The sequence below is a fragment of the Protopterus annectens genome, chromosome 1.part0, assembly GCF_019279795.1.
Source record: "Protopterus annectens isolate FY-2018-M chromosome 1.part0, PAN1.0, whole genome shotgun sequence".
Lineage (NCBI taxonomy): Eukaryota > Metazoa > Chordata > Ceratodontiformes > Protopteridae > Protopterus > Protopterus annectens.
The window spans coordinates 1,354,583,080-1,354,607,554 of NC_056725.1; the positions used below are offsets into that span (position 1 = coordinate 1,354,583,080).

General features: G+C 40.7%; 1 protein-coding gene across 4 annotated transcripts in view; it reads right to left on the reverse strand.

Moving 5' to 3' along the window:
* FIG4 (FIG4 phosphoinositide 5-phosphatase) overlaps positions 1–24,475 on the reverse strand; it is a 3,828,182-nt gene that overhangs the window by 1,118,875 nt on the left and 2,684,832 nt on the right. For all 4 annotated transcript variants that reach the window (XM_044066775.1, XM_044066785.1, XM_044066766.1 and 1 more), the window contains exon 17: positions 18,787–18,925. In XM_044066775.1, the coding sequence (XP_043922710.1) occupies positions 18,787–18,925 (139 nt within the window). The remainder of the gene's footprint in view (positions 1–18,786; positions 18,926–24,475) is intronic.

Sequence of the window (24,475 nt, forward strand, 5' to 3'; positions counted from 1 at the left end):
AGAACACTGATATGCAAAAAGTTCTCTGTGTGTGTCCATGTGCCTTGGACGGTGTTGCCCATGCAATGCCCCCCCCCACCCGAGGTGGGACGCGTCCGTGGTCACTGTGACCTGGGGTGGGGGACATGGAGAAGGGGCGCCCTTCCCGGAGATGCTTGGAATGGAGCCACCAAAGTAGAGATTCCCTGCAAACTCTGCTGAGGGGAATAGGAGCAGACAATGGATGAAGCAGAATGGACCACTGGACCTGTAGGGTCCATTGGAGAATCCTCATATTGAGATGCGCGAGCGGAGACAAGTTGATGGCCGCTGCCATGGACCCCAGAGCCCTCAGGTCCAACTCCGCTGGAGGGGCCGAGGACTGAAGAAGGGCTAAAACATGTAGGTTTAGATTGTGTCGTCTGTCCGAGGTCAGAAAGACTTTGGATTGAATTGTGTCTATCCTGGCCCCTATGAAATCCAAAATTTGAGTAGGCTGGAGGAAGGATTTCTTGTGGATGATCATGATCCCTAGATAGCGGGCGAGATGTAGGAAGTAGTCTCTCGCTGAACATAGTAGATGCCTGGTGGGAGTGGCTAGGAGCCAGTCGTCCAGGTAAGGAAAGACCTGAATTCCCTGAAGCCTCAGGTGGGCCGCTACAACTGTCATGACCTTGGTGAACACCCTGGGGGCTGTGGTGAGACCGAAGGGTAGGATCCTGAACTGATAGTGGCTGGCTCCCAGCCGAAAGCAGAGGAACCTCCTGGATCGCCTGTCCATCAGAACATGGTAGTACGCATCCTTGAGGTCTATGGAGCACATACAGTCGTTCTCCTGTAATAGTGGGAGAATGGACTGGATGGTGACCATCCGGAACTTCTCCTTGGCAACTGACAGGGTCAGTGTGGACAGGTTGAGAATTGGCTGTAAGTCCCCATCTTTTTTGGCACCAAAAAGAACCTGGAGTAGAAGCCTGATCCGGATTGATTGGGGGGGGGGGGCGTACTGGATGGCTCTTTTTTCTAGAAGTTCTTTTACTTCTAGGGTTGCTACCTCCCTCTAGTTGGGTGGTACATCGGGGAGGTGCCCCGACTGGGGTGAGTACTTATGAATGGGATTGAGTAACCTCTGGATATGATCCAGAGCACCCACCGATCTGTCGTAATGGACTCCCAATGTGCTAGATGCTCCGAGAAGCGCCCCCCTGACTGCCTCCAGAGAGGAGCAGTCAGGCAATCCCTCAGGGTTGCTGTGTGGGTCGATTGGAAAAGGGTTCCCTTGACCCAAAATTCTTCAGCCCCCCCTCTGTCTCTGGGCCAGCATCCACCATGTCCTCCTCTGCCCCTGAAGGATGAGGGGTCCGGAGCAAAACAGAATTGTTGGGATTTCTGGAACCACATCTTCTTTTGTCCTCTTTGGTTCCTGGAGAAACACCTCTGAGAAGCCAAGAAGCGGATCCCGACGGCAGACAACGTTTTCCCATCCTCCTCACTCTGGAGTAGTGTATCTCGGACGATCTTGCCAAAAAGTGTAGAACCGGCAAAGGGGGCGTTCGCGAAGGACGCCTTGAAGGGTTCCGCAAAGTCGCAGAGACGGAGCCAGGCTTGTCGTCATAATACAATGCCTGATCCGCTGGCTCTAGCCGCTCCTTCCATGGCATGGGAAAGAAGCCGCATAGAGGTATTCATAATAGACTTAAGAGTGGCCATTCGTGCCGAGAAGGTCCGTTTGTCCTCGGCCGACATGGACTCTGGGAGTGACCCAGCGTATTCTTTGATTAGATCTCGCTGTAGTCGAATCACGTGTGCCATATAATTCAGTGACCTTACCGGGAAGGTTGCTGAAGCGAACATCCGCTTTCCAAGGCGGTCTATCACCTGAGACTCCTTGTCTGGAGGATGCACCGAGGAACTTTCCTGTGCTAATTCCTTCTTGGTGGCAGCCGCCACCACCATGGCATCTACAGGGGCACCCTTGCTCCAAACTGCCCTGTCTGTGGGGGGGCTGAGAATCCTGTCCGGTCTCTTGGGTATTGGCTCCACAGTGTCCGGCTCCTTCCATGCCCTGGTAGTTATGAGGTCCATCAGGGGATCGGTGGGTGGGGACACCCAAGAGGTAGATGGGCCTGTGTCGAATGCCTCCAGAAAGACAGACTCGTCCGAGGAAGGCTTTTAGGCTGACAACCCCCCTCTAATACGAAGCATTTCCATAATGTCTCCGAAGGAGACATCTTCGGGGGGTGACCTGGGGGAACCTTTCCCTTCCTCCAAGTCCGTGTCTTCTGTGAGGGACTAGGGTGAGTCCAAGTGCCTCCTTTTACACTTACGTTTGTGAGGGACCTCCTCAGGGGGGCTGTCTGAGGAGGGCTCACCAACAATGTCCTGTTCCTCCATGGGAACCATCTGGGACGTAGGCGCAGGCTGTCCCTGTGGCCGGATGATGAAAGATAGGCCCATCTGAGAGGGAATGGCGGGTGGATCTGTAGCCAGGATCCGAAAGTAATCCCCTCGGATCCGGCACCGAAGATGACCCGATCGGGTCCGAAAGAGTGGTGCGATCCGACCTCAACGGAGCTGAAGGCACACCATCCCCTCCGGATCTGATGCTCATCTCCCGGCCCCAAGAGCTCGGATCCGAAAAAGGATCTGACAAACTCGAAGGTATAAACTGTTAATCCTTTAGACACAAACTTAGAAAACCAAAAAGGAACCAAGAGCAGTACAACTTTCGCCAAGGAATGAAGATACCAAACGCCACAGGATACAAAGCTTTAATACGTAAAGTGCTTTTCGTCTGCTCAAAAAGCAGACTTCATCAGACAAGATGTAAAAGATAATGGTGTAGTTTTATAGCCAAAATGACATCACCAAATGCAACAATTAAACAATTAACAACATAAATTGATTAATTCAAATATTTAAAAAAGGACTTGTTTTAAAAACGGACTTGTTTTAAAAACGTACCAACATAACCCCACAGAGCTCTACATTAGTTCAAATACATACAAGTAATACAAGTATTTGAAATATATAGAATTATACCAAAATAAATATGGTTTAATATATACACACATATAAACAGATGTTAATAAAAATAACTAATGTTAGTAAAATAACTAACTATATAGGTATATTCAAATCTAAGAAATAATAAACCTAATCATGGACATTTATGAATAAAGTCCTTGAGTATATATAATGATAACCATGAACTATAAGAGTGGCAAGATTGCCCACATAAAATGTTCATGGACTCTTATGTAATGGTAAATATACTCACTGCTGATGTTCATAATTTGAATTCATGTACTAAGAGGTACACATATTAAGACAGTGCTAAGTCACCAGTAACAAAACCACTAAAAATGACTAACTAAAAATGTTACTAACAAAGTTGAAGAAATGAAAAAATGAAAAAATAAAAAAAATGAAAAAATAAATAAACTCGAAGGTATAGTCGGAGCCGAAGTAGGAAACACTGTAGGCGCCGAAACCACCCCGGCTCCGAAGCTACTTGGATCTGACAGCTCCGAGCCCCAGTAGTGGGTCAGAGAAGGAGCAATGGAGGCGAAAAAAGGGGTCAAGCTCCCCCTGGAGGGGGGGAGGCTAGAGCACTCCCATCTGCAACTGGGCCTGAAGAAATCGACGCATGAGCCGATCCATATCCGCGTCTGATAAGCTTCTAGTGGACCTGGATGAGGCTTCCGAGGCTGGCCGGGAAGGCCGTCTGGATGACCTCGAAGATGATCGGGTCTCCTCCTCCGGCTACGGGGAGAAGCGTGGGGATCGAAGCCTGGAGGGGGAAGACCCAGAGACCTTAAGAGGGGAGGCTAGCTGCTTAGATGGCAGGGCCGAGGGAGCTGAATCGGCCCGCCTCTTGTGGCTATGATGCCTGTCTCTCTCCCACTCTTTATCCTTCCTGCCTTTTTTCCTTGCCTCCCTTTCCTCCTGAGCCAAAGTGGGAGTTTGAATCCCGGCCAGGGGAGCAGTCGGTGGGGCAGCCGCAGCCACAGAGGGGGAGGAGGACGAAGCTGAATCTGGGGGCAAAAGGCCCGCGAGGACAAGCTTAGTCTGCCTATCCCTCAAAGCCCTGGGTTGAAGGCTGCACAGATAGTGCATCCTGAAGAGAGATGGTCCACACCCAGGCAAATAACGTACCGAGTGTGGCCATCTGCTGGGGACAGCTTATGGCCACACTCGGAGCATTTTGAAAAAATAGCTTTAGGGGCCTCAGACATACTAACCGGGTTAGGACCACACGCACACACCTTCACACACAGACAGAAGGGGGGAGTGGATTTAAATTTACACTAAAGATAACTAAGATAAACTACCTTTGCTAAAGAGAAGGGATGTCACACACACTCGGAAAGGTGAATTTAAGAGGAAAAGCTTAAAAACTAGACAACTCACAAACCCAACGCTATGGAGCTTATTCTAAGATGCTTCGAGAAGCCGCGGCAAATGAGATCTGAGGGTTAGAGGGAGGTAGCAGGTTGCTGAGCAAATGAAGTTAACTACTTCAGATCAGCTATTTAAAACAATCTTTCAAACTCAATCATACTATCCACGTAGTCTCTTATTTTCTCTTTATCATTCTGCAATTGGACCTCTTCTTGTTCTTTGATATACTCCTTATTCTGCAATACTTTAACCTTCATCAGTCCCTCTAGATAATTCTTGTTATTCTTAACCACATCTTTTTCCTTTATTTTTACCCTATTTCTAAACTCCACTTTCATTTTATTCCACTTGCTATCTATATTTTTGAAGAAATTTCTATCTTCCCTAATAACTCCTGAATATTTTCCACTACCTATTCTTTAAATTCCATTCTTTTTAACAGACAATTGGGAAAGCACCAGTGTTTCATTTTTATGCCACTACCCTGCATTTTTATTTTAGTTAGTATCAGTGCATGATCTGAAATAGTTATTAGATGCATAGCAAGACTTTCAATTAGATGTACATATTCCTGTGAGATATAATTTCTGTCTAACCTAGCCCAGTTTTTGTACCTTGGGGAATAATATGTACATTTTCTTTGAGCATCTACTACTGAATTTACATTTTCCATACCAAATATGTTCATAAATCTCTTCAAAAATGTATCCTCTTTTGTTTTCTCTTCCATGCCCCTCGATACAGCCTTGCTTTTGCAAATCAAATTCCAGTCCACACATATAAGTAATAAGTCTCTGCTGAAAGCTGATTATTTCTCCCAGAATTTTCTTAAGCTCTAGTGTAGCAGTTTTAGGAGGAATATAAATATATGCCAGCACAATCCTCCTCCGTTGCTAACAGCCCCTTACTACTAAAAATCCACCACTATTATCGTTTTTCCTCCTCTATCACTACTGGAGCTCCTCTAGCAATTAATATAAATACTTCCCTTTTCCTTTGTCCCAGGTATGCTGCTGAATAACATCCCGAAATCCTTTCTTTATCAAATTCACATGCACACTTCCTTCCAAATGTGTCTTTTGTAGCATAGCTATTTACACCCTACATTTCTTAATATAGTTCACAACTCCTTTTTTGTATATACTTATGAGACCATTCACATTTAACGATAATATGGAAAGTGTTGCCATTATATTAGTTATTATTCTGACCTGTTATGCATAACAGATTTCTTTTTTAAATGTCTACTTTCAGCTTTTGTGTTACATGCATACACTAATGTTTGGCATGTTGATCTTTTATATAGTTGTTTCTTATCATACCCATTTGAACCCATGTTACTATCACAAGACGTTTTGTTTTAATGAAAACACTCAAAAAAAAAAAAAAAAAAAAAAAAAAAAAAAAAAAAAAAAGCAACCTGCAGAATACCCTCATAATCCATTAACTTAAAAGAATCACACAAAACTAGATACATCTTCAAATAATGAAGTTTAACTCTCCTAACAGGAACAATTGTCCCAGATTGGCAGCTACACTCACAGGCTTGAACTGACTTATAATGAATCCAGTAAGACAGAGGGACTCCAAAATGGGCAGTTTCAATAAAAAACTGTTATTGTCAACACCACAAGCACTTTCACAGACTACACTGCTTCTTCAGGTAATGTCTATCAAACTAAAAAACTCAGTTTAAATACCATATACTACCTCCCAAAATTAATCATGTGACATCACTCAAATTATTTAAACAGCCTCACAAAAGCATATGCATAGCACCTAAGTACCAAAATGATAATACTGTCATAAAAATGCATATATAACCAAAAAAAAAAAATATATATATATATATATATATATATATATATATATATATATACATATATAAAACATAAAAATACAATAATACAAGGGCAAAAAACATTCAATGTCTTAGGTACCTAGATTTCAGCTTAGGTTTTATAGGGACCACATCATTGAGTCCATGCCCACTATCACCTCTCAGTCTAATGATCCACTTAGACTCAAATTGCTCGGTATTCCTGATGTTACCTCCTCTTAATGTCACATGCACCCTCCCTATAACCAAAAACTTAAAAGTATGCTCCGTACCACTGGCAATGACATGTTTTGCAAGGGCATTAGATTTATTCCTTTTGCTAATATGATACAGATGTTCCTTTATTATTTCTCTACGCATTCTGTCTTGCCTACGTAAAAAGCTGAAGGCTGTGATGATATTGTGGAACTGGACTCTACACCTGAAAAGATGCTGAAAGAAGTGAATGCCAAGGAGAGATTTTTGAATTCTGTGCTGCATAAAATCAACCTATTAATGGACTATGTAAGTAATATACATGAGACTGAGTCTTCTACTACAGACATTGTCCTACTTAAAAACAAATGACATAATCTTGAAAGACTTTTGTTTAAACTTAAGCAGAAACAGTATGAGAAATTCCATCTGGAGGTATGTGTTAAGGAAGAAGTAATCCCTACGGGCCTTCGTATTTTAAAGATGCCTGCACAAACATAGCCAGATGATGAGCTGTTAATAGAATGGCAAAAGATTAACCTAAACTGCAGTTTGTCTTACTTGAGGTTACTAATTAAGCAGGCAGACAAGGAGATTGAGTGGATATCACTGTCCCTGATGTAAGCTTATGATGAACTGACAACCGTATGTTTTATATATATATATATATATATATATATATATATATATATATATATTTTTTTTTTTTTTGTTACATATGCATTTTTAAGAAAGTGTTATGATTTTTGTACTTGGGTACTATGCATATGCTTTTATGAGACTTGTTTGTTTAAATAATTTGAGTGCCTTGATGTCACATGATTAATCAAGGGAGGTAGTATATGGTATTTAAACTGAGTTTTTTTTTAATTTGATAGACATTACCTGAAGAAGCAGCTTAGTCTGTGAAAGCGCTTCTGTTGTCAACAATATTTTTTTTTTTACTGAAATTGACTGTTTTGGAGTCCCTCTGTCTTGCTGGATTAATGTTTTGGTTTACTTTACTGGGACTTCTTTACCAGAAAGGGTTGGCATTTGTGTTTGTTCTGACTTGTAATGAAGGTTATCCTGCTAAGATGCATGGTACAGCCTGCGCTATTTACCCTAAGTGCCGCCAGTTCTTGTCTACGTTTTATTCCTCTCCCAGATGTAAAAAACAGCTCGAATGCTTTCAACAAACATCATCTCCTAGCCAATGAAAGAAAAAAGTATTCTATTTTTATTGCCCTTTTTATCAGATCTTCCATAGAAACATGAGAAACTAGATATACAGTTGCTTTCAGGTACAAACTTCTTATGTTGCACTGTAAAGATTTGCTGGATAAAGAAAATGTTTCATTGCATTCAGCATTCTTTTATTTACTTGTTTCCACTTAAAACTTGTTGCTAGATCTAGACAAAGGCCTTAATCCAAATGCAAAAGTAAGAAAAAGTATATCAGTTTTACTTGTATCACAATCTATGTACTTTTGCAACCAGTCCCTTACCTCAATAATCCAAGATTACAGCCCATTATCTTAAACATGTTTTTGTTAAGGCTTTTTTCACTTTTTTACAATGCAGTCCCTACATTTCTTAACACTAAACAAGAATAAAGAAAGAAAGAAAGAAAGAAAGAAAGAAAGAAAAGAAGGAAAAAAAGAGAGCATGTTTCCTTTAATATCCCTATAACACACAGAAATAACTGTCTGATAAGCTAAATAGTGTAATAATTCAGGTAGTCATCAGGCTCAGATTTACATCAAAAGTAGCAAAGCTCAATAATAACAGGGCTAATTGTGAAACAATGAATTTGATCTGTGTTGCTAGATGTATGCTACGTACAGCTTTTTATGTTGGAAAGCCAAATAGGAGATTTAAAGTTAGGATGGCACAACATATTTATGATATTAAGAAACTGGATCTTCATAATGTTCTGGCTAAATATGTTTTGCTGTTTGGTAATGCACATGTTTTTTTTTTTTTAAGTTTTCTACACTACAAGTAATATGACAGGATATAAGGAAAGGGGATTTAATTACTAAAACTGAGTGTAAGGAATATGTTTGGATTAGTAGGTTGAAATTGACTTCCTTTACTAGTTTAAATGTGACTTGTCCTTTAAACCAGTTCCTCACTCAAGGCAATTACATCACCAGTCAAGTGATTTTGGAGTTATTTAAGCTGGAGGTTTTGTGTTTGTATTTTAATTACTTAATAAACTGTTTTATGCAACAGATTATTTTATATATATATATATATATATATATATATATATATATATATATATATATATATTTTAATTAAATATTGGTTGTGGATTTTATACTGCGGTGGTGGTGCTACGGTAGCGCTGTCGCCTCACAGTAAGACGTTGTCCTGTTCGATTCTCAGCTAAAGCGTCTTCTGTGTGGAGACATGCGTGAATGGGCGTACCTTCGTTGAAGGTTGTGCGTCAGATATGGCAACTCGGCACGTACAAATCTACTGCCAATCATTAGCGGACTGCAGTTCTGCTGTGGCGACCCCTAACCGGGAAAAGCCGAAAGACACAGCAACATTGGTTGTGGATTTTGCTGTATTTTGTGGTTGTAAATATTATAACAGTTAATCCTGATTTTTACAATCACCTCTGTCTGAATTATCACTTCGGATATAGGAATCTTGTAATCTCACTACAATTCTTGTCATGGGAAGAAGGAATGCCTAAGTATTTACTGAAAAAAAAGCTTCCCACTAAAAAAAAAGTTTCCATAAGGAAAGAAATCTTACCCAGTTGCCAAAGAGAAGGACAGTGTCTCTAACTCAAACAGAAAAACCTCACCTTAAACTGAGAAATTAGAAAAGCTGTAAGTCCCTCTTTTAGTTTTTAGCTCACCTGCAAAAGTTAACATCTGTTTGTCTTATCCATACACTGAAGCTTGTCCAGTGAAGGTACTGAATATCTTTCTGCTAGTATAATACATTTTTTATACTGTAATGAAAAAGACTGCAAAGATTTTACAGTAAAAGAAAGCTGGAATAAAACAGGCATACCTCTCAACCTGGAAACATCAAAAATCTGGTCAAGACCCATGAAAAATAGGTACAAATCTGTATGCTGATTAACATAAAATGTGCATACATAATTAAGTAACCCCGCCCACTCCAATGGAATTGTGGGATACCAACTTTCAAAAGCAAACTGAAGAACAGACAACCAAAATATGGCACCAGAGTCCCCTTGCAGCCACTCCAATGTCCCATTACCTGGCTATTTCACCCAATTTACCATAAACACTAATGTGTGCATACTGCTTTACTTCTGCAATGATTATTTTGATTTAATTTTTACATTTCGTACCACAATGCACACAAACACTAATATATATCTGCTAAACAAAGCAACACTGTCTCACAATGAAAATATACTATTAAAACTTCTCTGCCCTTGAAACTCACATTCATTGAAACAGCATTGAAACCGACACCAAATCCAAAGAAAATGCATCTGGCAAGTGGTGGATAAAGATTACCTTTGGGCAGTTTTCAAATCATATGCCCCCGGCTTGCACACAAAACAAGAAACATACATGCATTCTTTGATACACCTTCCTGACTTTATTAAATTATATTCCTTGTATAATACAGCACACTGGTTAGACTTAAGTTAGAGAGCATTTTAAAATTTATTGTTTGAACATTTTTCCAGTAAGCAATGAAACAAAATGCATGAACCAATAATGACAAAACTGCCCAATTCAGAACATTTCCATCACCAAAGTCTACTTCAACACATGATACACACACTGGGACACAAATTTGTCCCGCCAACAAGTCCTATTGATATCACAGACCAGGTTGAGGTCATGTGTACAGGTTGCTCAAGTGGAGCTTGACTTGCGGATATGCAGCAGTCCCATCAAGGTGGGGTCTAAGATTGCTTTGTATGCCAGACAGAAGTCACCTCTAAGGAGTTTGTACGAAACTGACTAGAGGGACAGGGCTTTTAGCCTATCTGTATAGGGTAGGTGTTTGTAATGATTTGCCTGTCTTGGTATTCAAACCATGCACCTATTGCATGCAAAGCTGGAGCTCTACCCACTACGCTAAGTCAACCTCCACCTCATGCTGGCTATTCTTCAGTACAAACCACCAGCACCACATATCTTACATGAACCCCACATTTTTACACTAAAGATTAACAGAAGTATCTGCCTTTCTTAAAGGAATACTGAAGTGGTGGACCCCTTGACTATATTTTCCTCTCTCATCACTACCATCTCTCTTAGTTGCTAAGCAGAATGCTGAAAAATAAACAATGTTAGCATAAACAAAAAACTTATTTGTAAATGCACATTTGGTTATAAAAATCATCACCTGTATAATTAAACAAAAAATATAGTCAAAGGTGCATAACAATGCCGAGGAAACTAAAAATACTACAGTAATTCCCAATTTGCAGTTCTCTAGTAAATAAAAAGTGCAACTGGAATTCACAGATTGCTATTAAACAGTTTGAAAGTCACAGTACTATAGGTAGTACGTGCATTATCTGACAGGTCACTAGATAACTGCTAATTCCATGTTATCCCAAGCCAGGCAGATAAAAGGAGTGCTGGCCCACACGGAGGTTCATACTGAATTTATTATTAAACTGAATCCAAAAATCTGTCAATATGCATTCACTGTTGCAATGAAATGGAGCCTCTGTGCTAAATCCGTGGTTACAGAAGCATCTCGAGTAGGTAAAGGATATTCTTAATACCATAGCATTTACTATGACCACCTCTCATGTAGACAGAGATTATACCCTCTGTTTTTTTAAAGCAGGACAGCATACCCACAACATGGGGGGGGGGGGGGGTGCAGCACACAAAGCCAAAGAAGAAACCAAAGTTAGCACTCAGTGTTTTAGAAAGCACTAGCTTTCAGTATTTAACCAAAACAAAGTACCCATCTGCCCCAAACACAGCCGCTATGGTGCTTGTGAATGGCATTCTCCACATACTAACTGAATCCCATTCAGCGACCACTGCCTGACAGAGGGAAGGATCAAAGTAGTTCAGGTTGCAGTGTACACGGATAGAAAGACCAGTATCACAAGAATGTAGGCAGGTGCTACTGACACCCCGCAGTCCGAAATGCAACAAGTAACTGATAAAGCTCCTATTACTTCGATATTTTCAGCAAAGTAACAAAAATAAAGGTCAACACTCCACAACAGTCCCTCCGGTAATCATACTGCCATCACGACATCTGCACCTGTTGAACTTTATCCTGGAGCTGCAGTAACTTTCCATTCACAAATAAACAACCGTGCAAAATGAAAAACTACTTATCTTACCATTGCTAAACACGGCACAAAAAAAGAAAATATCAGAAGGTTCGCCACTGCTTTAATACATTTTAGACGCATGCAGCAGTGAGTCTTCTGTTCAATAACGGCTCGCAACCAAAGATAATGTTTCTCCCAGCCTGAAAACACTAAGAATCCTACCCTTCCTTTGCAGCAGAATCAATGCAGCCGTGAGTCGAGTCCTCTCTGTTCAATAACGGCTCGCAACCAATGCAGCAGTTTAACGGCTCTCTTCAATACCGGCAGAATGTCCATATATCACAAGTAGCATTCTGTTCACCCAGCTGGAATGCAAGCTCCATATTTCACACAAAATAAAGAGGCAACCAAAGATAATGCAGCAGTTTTATGGCTCTAACAGGGGCAACCAAAGATAATGCAGCAGTTTAACGGTGGAATGCAAGCTCCGTACATCGCAAGCAGAATTCTGTTAACTTAAGTGCAGCCAAACCAAATGATAAATGTTTCCCTGCTCTCCATTTGAACAGCAGGAATGCAAGCTCAATTCCGACACGCTGGCTGACTGAGCTGACATCACATACGTGATGACGTCAGCTCAAAAAGCAGAAAAAAATAAAATAAAACTCGGAAATGAAGGGGTGCCACTCGAGAATCGTGGCACCCCATTATTTGGACCCCAAAACTTGGTAAAAACCAAGTAATTCGGGATGGTTGGGAAGGTATGAAAACAGGGATTGAAAAAGATACAACTACAGTGAAGTTAGCTATAAGGAACCATGCTGATGAGCTATGTCAGGTTAATATCAGGGGATACAAATGTAGTTATTAAAAAGGTGGTACTAAGGTGGTTTGTTTTTGACAGCACTAATCTTTGTGTATTTATCAGTCACCCTCTTCAGTACTTTCATAGGTTCATACTAGGCTATCTGCCCTGGGGCAATTATAAGCCTAGCCCGATTCTGTATGGCTTACGCCACCCCTTGATTTGAGTATACTGTGCCCTTTTTAAGGTTTAGTTTACTGCGCCTCTGTCTAATAGTGACACGGGAGTAATCCCTGGGACAAACCTATGATCCCCATCCACTTATCGAGATTCTTCTTGAAGAGATTCAGTGAGGTGCTCTGCCTCACATGAACTGGAATTCTATTCCAGAGCGAAGGGAGCCTCTGGGTTATGAACCTGTCCCTCCAGCAAGTTCTATTTATTTCTGTGCTGAGGTTCAAGTCCCTCGGCGTGTGGCTCTAAGGGATTTAGATTTACTGAGGTGGAGCATGTCCATTAATTCTGGATTTGACATAGCTTTGTATGTCAGGCATAGATCGCCTCGAAGTAGGCGGTATGCAACTGAGTAGAGCTGGAGCTTTTTTAACCGAGCAGCATATGGCATCTGTTTGAGACCCTTGATCCTCTTGGTGAGATACTTTTGGGGTCTTTCTAATTGCTGCAGGTGTCAGGTAAGGTACATCCCAAAAGGGGCATTGTATTCTATGATGGGCCTGATGAGGGATGAATAAAGGGGCACGATTACCTCTCTTGATCTAGATGTGAAACCCTTCGTGATGAGGTGGGCTATGTAGAAGGTCTTTCTAACCACTTTGGCAATGTGGTTTTCAAAGGAGAGATTGCTATCAACTTGGGTCCCCAGGTCCCTAAAAACTTTCTCTGTACTTAATGGGTTTCCGCCTATGTGGTAATTTGTGGGCACATTGTTTTTGCCAAAGGGTATGACTATACATTTTTTGGCATTTAGCTTTAAACCATGGTGCTGGCACCAGTTATCTGTCTCTGTGAGACCTTTTTGAAGGATGTTTTTGTCAGCTGGAGATTGATTATGGCGCCCAGTTTGCAGTCGTCTGCAAACTTGGTGAGCCATAGTCCTCCCACGTTTGCCTGTACCTCGGAAAAGTATATACCGAACAAGAGTGGTCCCAGGACAGGACCCTGTGGGATGCCACTTGTGACTGGTTTCGAGTCTGACATGGCTCCAGCAACTCTCACTCTGTGGGTTCTGTCTTTGAGCCAGTTTGCGACCCATCTTGTGACATAGGGGTTTATATTTAAGCTGGATAGCTTATCTATGATGCCCGAGTGGGGTATTGTGTCAAATGCCTTTGCAAGGTCCAGATAGGCTGTGTGGACTACCTTCTCTTCATCTATGGCTTTGGTGACTGTTTCAAAGAAGTCAACCAGGTTCAAAAGGCAGGATCTGCCCTTGACAAAGCCGAACTGGGTAGGATCTAGTGTCTGTAGGTCCCCAATGTCTTTGTTTATGAGCTCCATGATGATCCTCTCCATAGCCTTGCAGACTAAGCTAGTCAGGCTTATGGGGCGATAGTTTCCAGGGTCCGTAGAGGCTCCACCTTTGTGGAGTGGGACCAAGGGTGCTGTACGCCATTCTGTGGGCACATATCCTGTAGTGAGGCTGAGATTGTATAGCTGTTTTATTTGAGGGATTAGTTCCTCTTGTAGTTCATGTAGGACGCCACCTGGGACGCCATCTGGTCCCATGGAAGCAGTGTTTTTTGCTTTGGAGAGGGCAGCCTTCACCTGAGCATCTGAGATGTTTGGGAGACAGCCCTCTGCCGGGATAGATACTTGCTCTTTTGGGGGGGAGGGGGTGGAGAAGTTTGCACTGAACCTGTCTGCCAGGATATTGGCGATGTCTGTGGGTTCAGTGTATTTTTTGTCATTTAGAATCAACTCAGAACAAGTCTGGGAGTTGCATCCCAAGTTTCTAACATAACTGAAAAAAGCCTTATGATTGTCTTTGGTGTCCTGTGCAATTTTTCTCTCGAAGCTGGCCTTGGAGGATTTTATGAGGGATCGTAATTTTTTGCTAGTACTGATCAGAGATGCCTTCCCTATTAGGGATTTTGCTCTATCATGTAGAAGCTTCCTCCTTCTGTTGTACAGTTTATTTATGGCAGGGGTCCACCAGACTGGACGCCTGCATTTGGATGATTGGGTCTTGGTTTTGTTAGGGATAGCATGATCCATGCATTCCTGGAGATGTCCGTAGAATGCATTTATATAGGATTCTGCAGTTTGGGCTGTAGTTTCCACTGGCCCTGGGGCCTTGAAGGATTCCACTTCGGTTTTGAGAAGTGAGAAGTTCGCTTTTGAGAAGTTTTTCACTGTTGTTTTCTGGGCTGGGGGTGGGGTCGGGATGTGGACATCCAGTGAAATTAATTTATGGTCTGATCTTACCAATGAGGGATATACTTCTGGTGTGGAGCATAGAGTCCCCATGTTGGTAATGATCAGGTCTAGTATGTTGTCCCCGCTTGTGGGAGTGGTGACTAGTTGTTCCATAGCATTTGAGTTTATAATTTCCAGGAATCTTTGGGTTAAGGTGCTGGGGGGCTTGAGTAGTGCTCCCAGTCAATGTTTGGGTAGTTGAAGTCACCCAATATAATGATGTTCGGAGAGATCTTCATGTTCTCCAATGTTTTTAGGAAAGCCGAATGGGATTCCTGACTTTGAAAGGGTGGTCTGTAGGATGCTATAAACTGAAAAGCAGTCTTGCCCACTGTTAGTTGCACATGGATGGTCTCCGATACTTCGTGCAATGCCACTAACCTGGAGGTGTGGATATCCTTGATAAATATGGAAACTCCCCCTCCTTTTGTGGTTCGGTCCGGGTTTTGGGGCGAAAAGCATGATCTGAGGTATAGCCTGGTAGTGCTGGGGTGCTCTCTGGAGCCTTGAACCAGGTTTCTGTCACTCCACAGATATCGATGTTCTCCATACTGAGGAGAGCTTTGAGTGCGTGCATCTTGAGGTTAAGACTTCTGGCGTTTAGCAGCATTACCCTTAGTTTCTTGTTCCTTGTGCTGTCTATGGGGGTGGGTTTGACTTTTGAGCCTTGCCTAAAAAAGGCACTATGGGGGTGGCAAGAGCCTTTGCCAATATCCGAAAGCCCAGTGGTGACAGATGCAAGCCATCCCTAGCGAAGCAACGTGGCTTGTCGAGCATGTCATCCCAGGCTGCCAGACACTGGATCCCCTTTGAATGACACCAAAATTTTAGCCAATTGTTAAAGTCGATCATTTTGTCTTTGTACTGTGGCATCATTCTAGGTGAGGGTAAGATTCTGCTCAAGGTCAGGGTCATACCAGCCTGGGCTACATGATCAGAGAACTCCTCTATGTCTCTTTTCATGTAGTCCAGGGAGGTACGTCTCAGGTCATTCACACCAGCATGTACAATGACTGAGTCATATTTGTATTTGCTTTGGAGTGACCTGAGTGCTTGAGTTATGTGTCGGATCCTAGCACCCGACAGGCAGCTCACCGTGACCTTCTCTTTATTCAGCCTGGTGAGCGGGACGTCAGCGTGTCTGACAATAGAGTCACTTATAACAAGAGTATCAGGTGTGTTATTCAGCCTTAAGGGCTGTGGCTGCTTGGCACACTGACTTTGTGGGTTATGTGTTGTGTGTGCTTTGTTTTGAGGTAGCGTTTGCTTGGATATCTGCTTTGGAGGTCTCTGTTGCTTAGGTAGATTTTTATTTAGAGCCTCCGAGTATGTTTTTGTGTATTTATGTGTTTGGTTCGCTGATGTGGTGGGACTATGTGATACTGGAATTGTGTTGTGTGAGGTTACCTTCTCCTGACTGGTTACACCAGTTTTGAGATGAGAGAGCTCAGCCTCCAGTTTGGCTAAATAGTTGCATCTCTTTCATGAGGTGACAGGAGTTTGATAACTCCATATTGTCCACAGTTGTGAATGTCCCCTTTGTTCTTGTACATTGGCAGTAAAATGTTTATTCTCCAGTTATCGAAGATAAGCCTCTCTCTCCATACAACTTTGACTACCCTCAGGAACGATTTCTTCCTTAACTCAGCCAACATCTTGACAATACCTGCATGACCTAACCTCAGCTTAATGCTTTTTCCAACTTTATTTTCCTTAGTGCTGTTCTTACTTCCAGTGTGGACCCTTCAACATCTTTCATCTTAGGCAGTGAATGGGGCAGTACAGATTCTGAGGGGTTTTCTTCACACAGATGCTGCTGAAAGTACTCCTTTCATCTGCCTTTGATGTCCACTGGAATTGTCAGTAAATTGTTGCTGGCATCCTTTATGAATGGTATCTGATGACTATCTTCTTTTTCTTTCTTCTTTGCCTTGCAACCCAATACAGTTTATTTGTGCCATCTGCTGATTCGCTTTCTAGAAGTGGGGGGAGTGCCTTTGATGCCTTGTTCTTTGGTACAGCAACTGCTCTTTTGGCTTCTTTGTTAGCCAACCACTACTCCTTCTTAGCCTGGTCTGTCTTTTCTCCCACTTTTTCCTGCATTCCATTTTTCTTTTGATATCTTCCAGGACTTCTCTGCATTCCAACACCAGCTTTATTTAGATACCTTATTGTCATACATGGCTCAGCCACACAGGATCTACTATAAGGGCTAGAATGATATATTCTTGTGACATAGTTGCTCACTACCATTTGCTTGAAAAAGCAAGTGCTCAAATTCCTGCTACCTTGTGGCCTCCAGTTACTATTTAGCCCTCCCAACACATTATCCTATAAAACTGATTAGCCCTTACAGTGGCTTTTCTTTTTTCTTACTTTTTGATTCTACATTTTTTTTACTGATAAGAGCAAACAGTCGGTTACAAGTCAACTGATAGTTTGCTGTGGAGGTGAGTACAGTCCTGCCCCAGATGTGTACTCTCTGTTACACCAGGAGTTTTTTGTGGTGTAGTTATGCAGGTAATGCAGTTGATAAGGAAGTGAAAGGACTCATTAAGGGATCATGCACATTATGGGTTCATCTGAACTTTTCTGGCAGCATGGCTACCCTCATGAATCTTCACCCATCTTCAATCCATGCAAAATCCTGCAACCATCTTGTAACTCTTCTGGTCAGGGTCACCAGCATTCCACAATGCTGGTGAGGTGAGTGGTCATGGGAAGCACTGCACAAGCCAAGCAGCAGCTACAGCTACAGTCAAAAGGGCTGCATGAGTAATGGCCCTAACTATCCTCTGTAAGCTATCATATGTCCAGGAGTTGATGTTCAATGACCATTGCAATATATGTCCACATCTCCAAATGCAATGTGATCAATTTGCCCTGTCTCCCTTGAACTCAATCAATACTGGGGCTTCAACCATGAATAGTGCGCTCACAGCATACTCTTCCATCTCTCACCTGAAGAAAGCTAAGCAGGCTAGATCTTATCAATCCTCTCCTCCCCTGTGCTAACTGAACTTGGGCTGACTGAATTGTAGTTGGGGTTTTAGCCCTCTACACCAGTGGATCTGGCTCAAGCAACACCTACTAGCATTTTCTGTAACTCAGTGTGGAGAGCACAAAGAGAACTATGGATGAACTTTTATTATATATAAGGACAATGAAAGAGATTCATGGAATTTGGTATTTTAGGCCAGAAGACTCATTCATCATAATCTGTATATCCTAGGGAACAAGTACACTTTCTTACAATTAAAAAAATAGGACAATGCAAGGTGGTAAGGAATAATAGTAAAGGAATGCAGAGTATCTCAAACTTCTCATTTCTCAGTGCAGTTTATCAAAATCAACTCACAAGCATTGCGCATAACGTGATCTGTACTTTGTGTACTACATCAATCTATTAGTTTAAGTTCTTAAGTGAGGATACTAGGCTGTGAAACAACATACTCAGCTTTTTTGTTTGTTGTTTTACAGTTTGTCATATGACAGTTTTGATATACACTGCTGGTACGTTATGAAATACTCAATGTCTAGTTCTGTGGACCTTGAGCAGTGCAGTCTGTCTGTGAACACATATGAAACCAAATGGTAAAGCGTATTTCCAGTGTACTACAACTGAGAACAACAGCTGACCAGACTTCATCATTCCTACCTTCAGAACTAAAGGTTCCCTTGATAACACAGGCTCATAACAGAGAAATACTGTCATCAAAAATTGTGAACCCATCTGGATGCTGAAGTCAAACAACCTGTTTCTTTTATCAAAGTACCCAAATAATGCTGCAAATTGTGTTCTCTGCTATCTTCAAGAAAGTGTTAAAACATTTAAAAAAAAAATGAACCAGAATGAGAACATACACAAAAAATAACAAATATACAACATACCTTCTCTTTGAATGTTGAAGCACTGCAGTGTCCTTATGATGCAAACAATAATCTGAAGCAAGTTCCCAGAGTGGGTTATTGGCATCAGAAGGATGAAATACTTGCAAAAACAGGTTTATTGCCTCCTGTCGATCAGCATCTAGAACAAAGATCAACAAGAAGATGCAAAAATTTAGTAAGTGCGTCAGTCAAGGAAACTTTGACATCTATGTTAGTGAATCACAGGTACTTTATGTACAGGTAGACAAATTAAAACATTAAACAAATTACTTCTCATTCATCAGTTACAAAGTGCCCTGTACAAATTCAGTGTTACCCTATGCCTCCAGAAACATATATCTTCATAACATTTACTACAATTAATGTAACTCTCACAGCACACAATAACTATACCACTGTAAGTTGGTAGGGTGTAAGAATCTTCCTATCTGATTAGCATGGAGTAGTGTATTTATGTACAGGAATGTGTAACTGTGTGTGCATGTGTGTGTGGTTACAAGGAAAGGGTGGGAGTGGATTTGTATACAGGAGTGTCTGACTGTACATTAATGTGTGTGTATGGTTACAGGGAAATGGCGTAAATGTGTCTATGTGTATCTATGCATCTTATGCTTATTGTCACTTCTATAGAATAGTGTGTGTGTGTGTGGTCCATGAACACTGCTTGATGTGACCTTGGATATCCAACAATCTTTAAATACTTACACTAATGCTTGCATAACTGCGGGAGGTGCAAACAATGTAAATTTATTAATGAAGGTATTTGGCTAACCAGGTATTATTCCCTGTACAGGAAAGTATGACTGCAAAACAAAAGGAATGCTTTATCTATTTTATATAGATATATATATATTATATATATAGATATATAGATATATAGATATATATATATTATATATATAGATATATAGATATATAGATATATATATATTATATATATAGATATATATATAGATATATATATATGGGTTCACTTCAAAATCTTGAAAGATCAAAATCCTGAACTCAAAATCTCGAAAGGTCAAAATACTGAAAACTCATAATACTGAATCTCATAATACTGAAAAACATACAGGACACCAAGACTGACTATACTGCAGCAGAAATACATACAGAAACAAAGAAAAGACAAACCACATCAGTCTAAACCAACTATATCGCAACTAGATCGCACTTCACAGAAGAAAATGGCAAACATACCATTACGTGCTTTATGACTGCCTGTTGTAGCCTTAGTCATGTTCCCTTTTAATGTACTATACTACAACATAACTCAGTGTAGTGAAGTGCGATCTTGGAGTTGATCTATTTAAGTAGCAGGGGGTGTGGGGGCACAGCCCCCCACATGGGAGGTGCATGTGGGCTTGCTTCCCTGCTTAAGTTGGTTTAGAATGATATGGTTTGTCTTTTCTTTGTTTTTCTATGTATTTCTGTTGCAATATAGTCAGTCTTGGTGTCCTGTATGTTTTTCAGTATAATCTTTTTCTTCTTCTTTCGGCTGCTCCCATTAGGGGTCGCCACAGCAGATCAACTGTTTCCATTTCTTCCTGTCCTCTGCATCTTTCTCTGTCACACCAACCACCTGCATGTCCTCTCTCACCACATCCATATCTTAGGCCTTCCTCTTTTCCTGTTACCTGGCAGCTTCATCCTTAGAATCTTTTTCCCAATATACTCTGCATCCCTCCTCAGCACATGTCCAAACCAACGTATTCTTGCCTCTCTGGCTTTGTCTCCAAACCTTCCAACCTGGGCTGACCCTCTAATATACTTATTCCTAATCCTGTCCATCCTCGTCACACCCAGTGCAAATCTTAACATCTTCAACTCTGCCATGTCAAGCTCTGACTCCTGCCTTTTTGTCAATGCCACTGTCTCCAACCCATATAACATAGCTGGTCTCACTACCCACTTGTAGACCTTCCCTTTCACTCTTACTGGTACTCGTCTGTCACAAATCACTCCTGACACTCTTCTCCACCCACTCCATCCTGCCTGTACTCTCTTCTTCACCTCTCTTCCACACTCACCATTACTCTGAACTGTTGATCCCAAGTACTTAAACTCATTCACCTTCGCCACCTCTACTCCCTGCATCCTCACCATTCCTCTATCCTCCCTCTCATTCACACACATATATTCTGTCTTAGTCCTGCTGACCTTCATTCCTCTTCTCTCTAGAGCATATCTCCACCTCTCCAGGTTCTCCTCCACCTGTTCCCTACTCTCACTACAGATCACAATGTCATCTGCAAACATCATAGTCCACGGGGACTTCTGTCTGATCTCGTCTATCAACCTGTCCATCACCATTGCAAATAAGAAAGGGCTCAGAGCTGATCCTTGATGTAATCCCACCTCCACCTTTAACGCATCCATCACTCCCACCGCAGACCTCACCACTGTCACACTACCCTCATACATATCCTGTACCACTCTTACATACTTCTCTGACACTCCCGACTTCCTCATACAATACCACAACTCCTCTCTAGGCACTCTGTCGTATGCTTTCTCTAAATCCACAAAGACACAATGCAACTCCTTCTGACCTTCTCTGTACTTCTCCATCAACACTCTCAGAGCAAACATCGCATCTATAGTGCTCTTTCCTGGCATAAAACCATACTGCTGATCACTAATCATCACCTCCCTTCTTAACCTAGCTTCCACTACTCTTTCCCATAACTTCATGCTGTGACTGATAATGAGATTCAGTATTATGAGTTTTCAGTATTGTGACCTTTCGAGATTTTGAGTTCAGGATTTTGAGATTCAGGATTTTGAACTTTCAAGATTTTGAAGTGAACCCATATATATATATATATACACACACACACACACATATATATATATATATATATATATATATATATATATGTATATACACACACACACACACAAACACTATTCTACAGCAAAAAAACAGCACTACTTATCCGTGAAGACCTTTATTGTAGTATACATCCCAAAACTAATGGAAAAAGATAAAATCTAACTGCCGATGCAGAAACAACTAGTAGCAGTGAAAAAATTTGAACAAGTCTTTTGAGACCTCCATGTAAATCAAAATGTCATTTTTAGAAACTTTCATAATAATTTTAGTAAAAAAGTTCTGAAGGCTTTACATAGGCTTGCTAATAATAATCAAATAGGGAGTTGCTTACAGCCGTTTTTCCTTGGATTAGCTGCTAGTAGTTGTTTCTGCATTGGCAGTTGGATTTTATCTTTTTCCATAGGATATGGGATGGATACTGCAATAAAGGTCTCTAAGGATAAGTAGTATTTATTTTTCTGTAGTATAGTTTATGTGGATACTGTGCACACAGTTTTGGCTCAGGCACCAGTTTGAAGTTTATTAGATTTCGGTGTGAGTGCTGGCCAGTTGTTTCTGCTTTTTTTTTTTTTCTCAAACATTTTAGCGCATTTAACAGATATGGTTGAAGCAAACAATTTACAGATATTCTTAAACAACCTGATTGATGATGAAAATTACTATACTAGGAATAGTTTGGGCTCAGTGGCTGAAGGGGCAAGTCAGTCAATGGACATGGTAAAGGAATTTAAAAACCCTTAGAGAAATTATGAATAAAAGTTAGGATGAATGTTTGGCATATAAACCTTTCAACAGCTTATCTCAATGCAGACTTAGTTCCACAAAATCTGCAAGTTTACTTTGAACAGGAAGTTGGAAGAAGAATTTTTAGAAAAATGGAGAAATGTTCAAAGAGTTGCCTCAAAGATGTTCAATGAACTTTTGATAGAATTTTACGACCAGCAACTTACAATACTACATGAGAAGCTCAATCCTAGCTTTGATATATTATAGAGCTTTATGCAACAGAGTGAATATCAAGAAAAATACTCAAAGTTCCTAGAAGAAATCAGAGTATGAAACTGAAATGTGTGGTTGTAAGATAAAAAAAAATATAATCGAGATTTAAAGGATTATCAAGATAATGTGGCATACACTTGGAAGACATCGAGCCATAGTGTACACTTTGCAGAAGAGGAAAAGAAGAAAAAAACTGAATCGAAAAGAAGGACAGGGCACTCTATTTTAAAGAGCTTGACAAATGTTGCAAATACCGAATCCAGTGTATTGGACTTTTCATCCAATTATTCCAGTATGGATACAGAAACTGATACAGCTGATAATTTTGATGCCAGCTCACCCTCGAAGAAGAGATCTATGGGCCCTTTAGATGTGCAGGAAGGAAGCATAGAAGCAGAAATCAAAGAAACCTTCAAACAGTTGATAGAGAAGTGACTTTTGCAGAAGAGTGAACATGAAGAAAATTATTTGGTTGTCAATGTATCATCTTTAGAATTTACTAATGATGAAATAGAATTGTTAAATACAAAGTTAGGATTTGTTCCATCATTTTTTACATCTCAGTATTCTTCATTTTTGGATATCAAAAATTTTTGTTGTCATTTAAATTTAAGCTACTATTATAGTCAAAGAGAAGGGGGGGTGAATGAGGTCTGACACCTCTTTTGTCTTTAATAAATCCACCTTCCAGCCTCCTTACCACCTAGCAGTGAAAAGATCTGAACAAGTCATTTAAGACCTCCATGTAAGTCAAAATGTCATTTTTAGAAATGTTCATACTAATTTTAATAAAAAAAATCTAAAGGCTTTACATAGGCTTGCTAATAATGATCAAATAGTGGTGGTCAATGCTGATAAGGGAGGGGCACTGGTCATATAGGATTCTACTGACTATGATAGAGAAGCTAAATCTCATTTGAACAATGTTGTGTCTTACTCTAAGTTAAACACAAAACCAAGTCCAGGAGGATGAGGTGCCCAAACCCAACCAATAAACAGGAAAAAAGCACCAGCAAGCCGTAACCACCTTAAAACATTTAATGTGTTCCACAGCAAGCAAAGCACAACACAGCACACAATGATAACGCTGAAACTACTACCAGTTCATTTTCATCTCCAACTTCATCAGAAAAATGTTAACAATCCAAACCCCTCCCCATTTATACCTTTGCACACTGCCAAAACTTAAAATCATGTGACATTGAATTAAATTTTAACCCTTTCCTAAACATACCTTAAAACAGGCATAATAAATACAACTTTTCCCTGTTTAAATATCTAAAAACACACTTTCAAAACCTGTAATAAATAAACAGATGGATAGAAAAAAATGAATGCATGTTAAAAATGAATAAATGAATGTAAAAAAATCTAGTAAAATCAATCTTGTTGAACAATATTTCAAACCACGTGTGTGAAATTCATAACTTCGCTGCTCTTAATTTTAAAACTGGGGCTAGGGAGACCATGTTGTTCAAACCCGGTCACCTATTGGCTTCTAATACCAGTTGCCAGTAAACCTCTCTATATTCCAACATGGTCTCCCAAGAACCACCCCTACCATCCACTACCACTTCATCTAATACAAAAAAAGTGTAAGAAGCACCTTCACAGCTCAAAGTGTGTTTATATAATGCGTTTCTGTTGTTACCCCTCTTAATGTCGTAAAGGTGTTCATATATTCTTTTATTAAACACCTTTCAGTCTTACTTACGTAAAACGCTTTACATTTCTTACAGGTTGCAATGTAAACAAGTCCCTTACTTTCACAATTAAAATAGGATTTAGAGATAATGTGTCTATTCCTGTTACTGACAGTAATTTCAGAAGTATCAGCTATAAAAGGGCAATGTT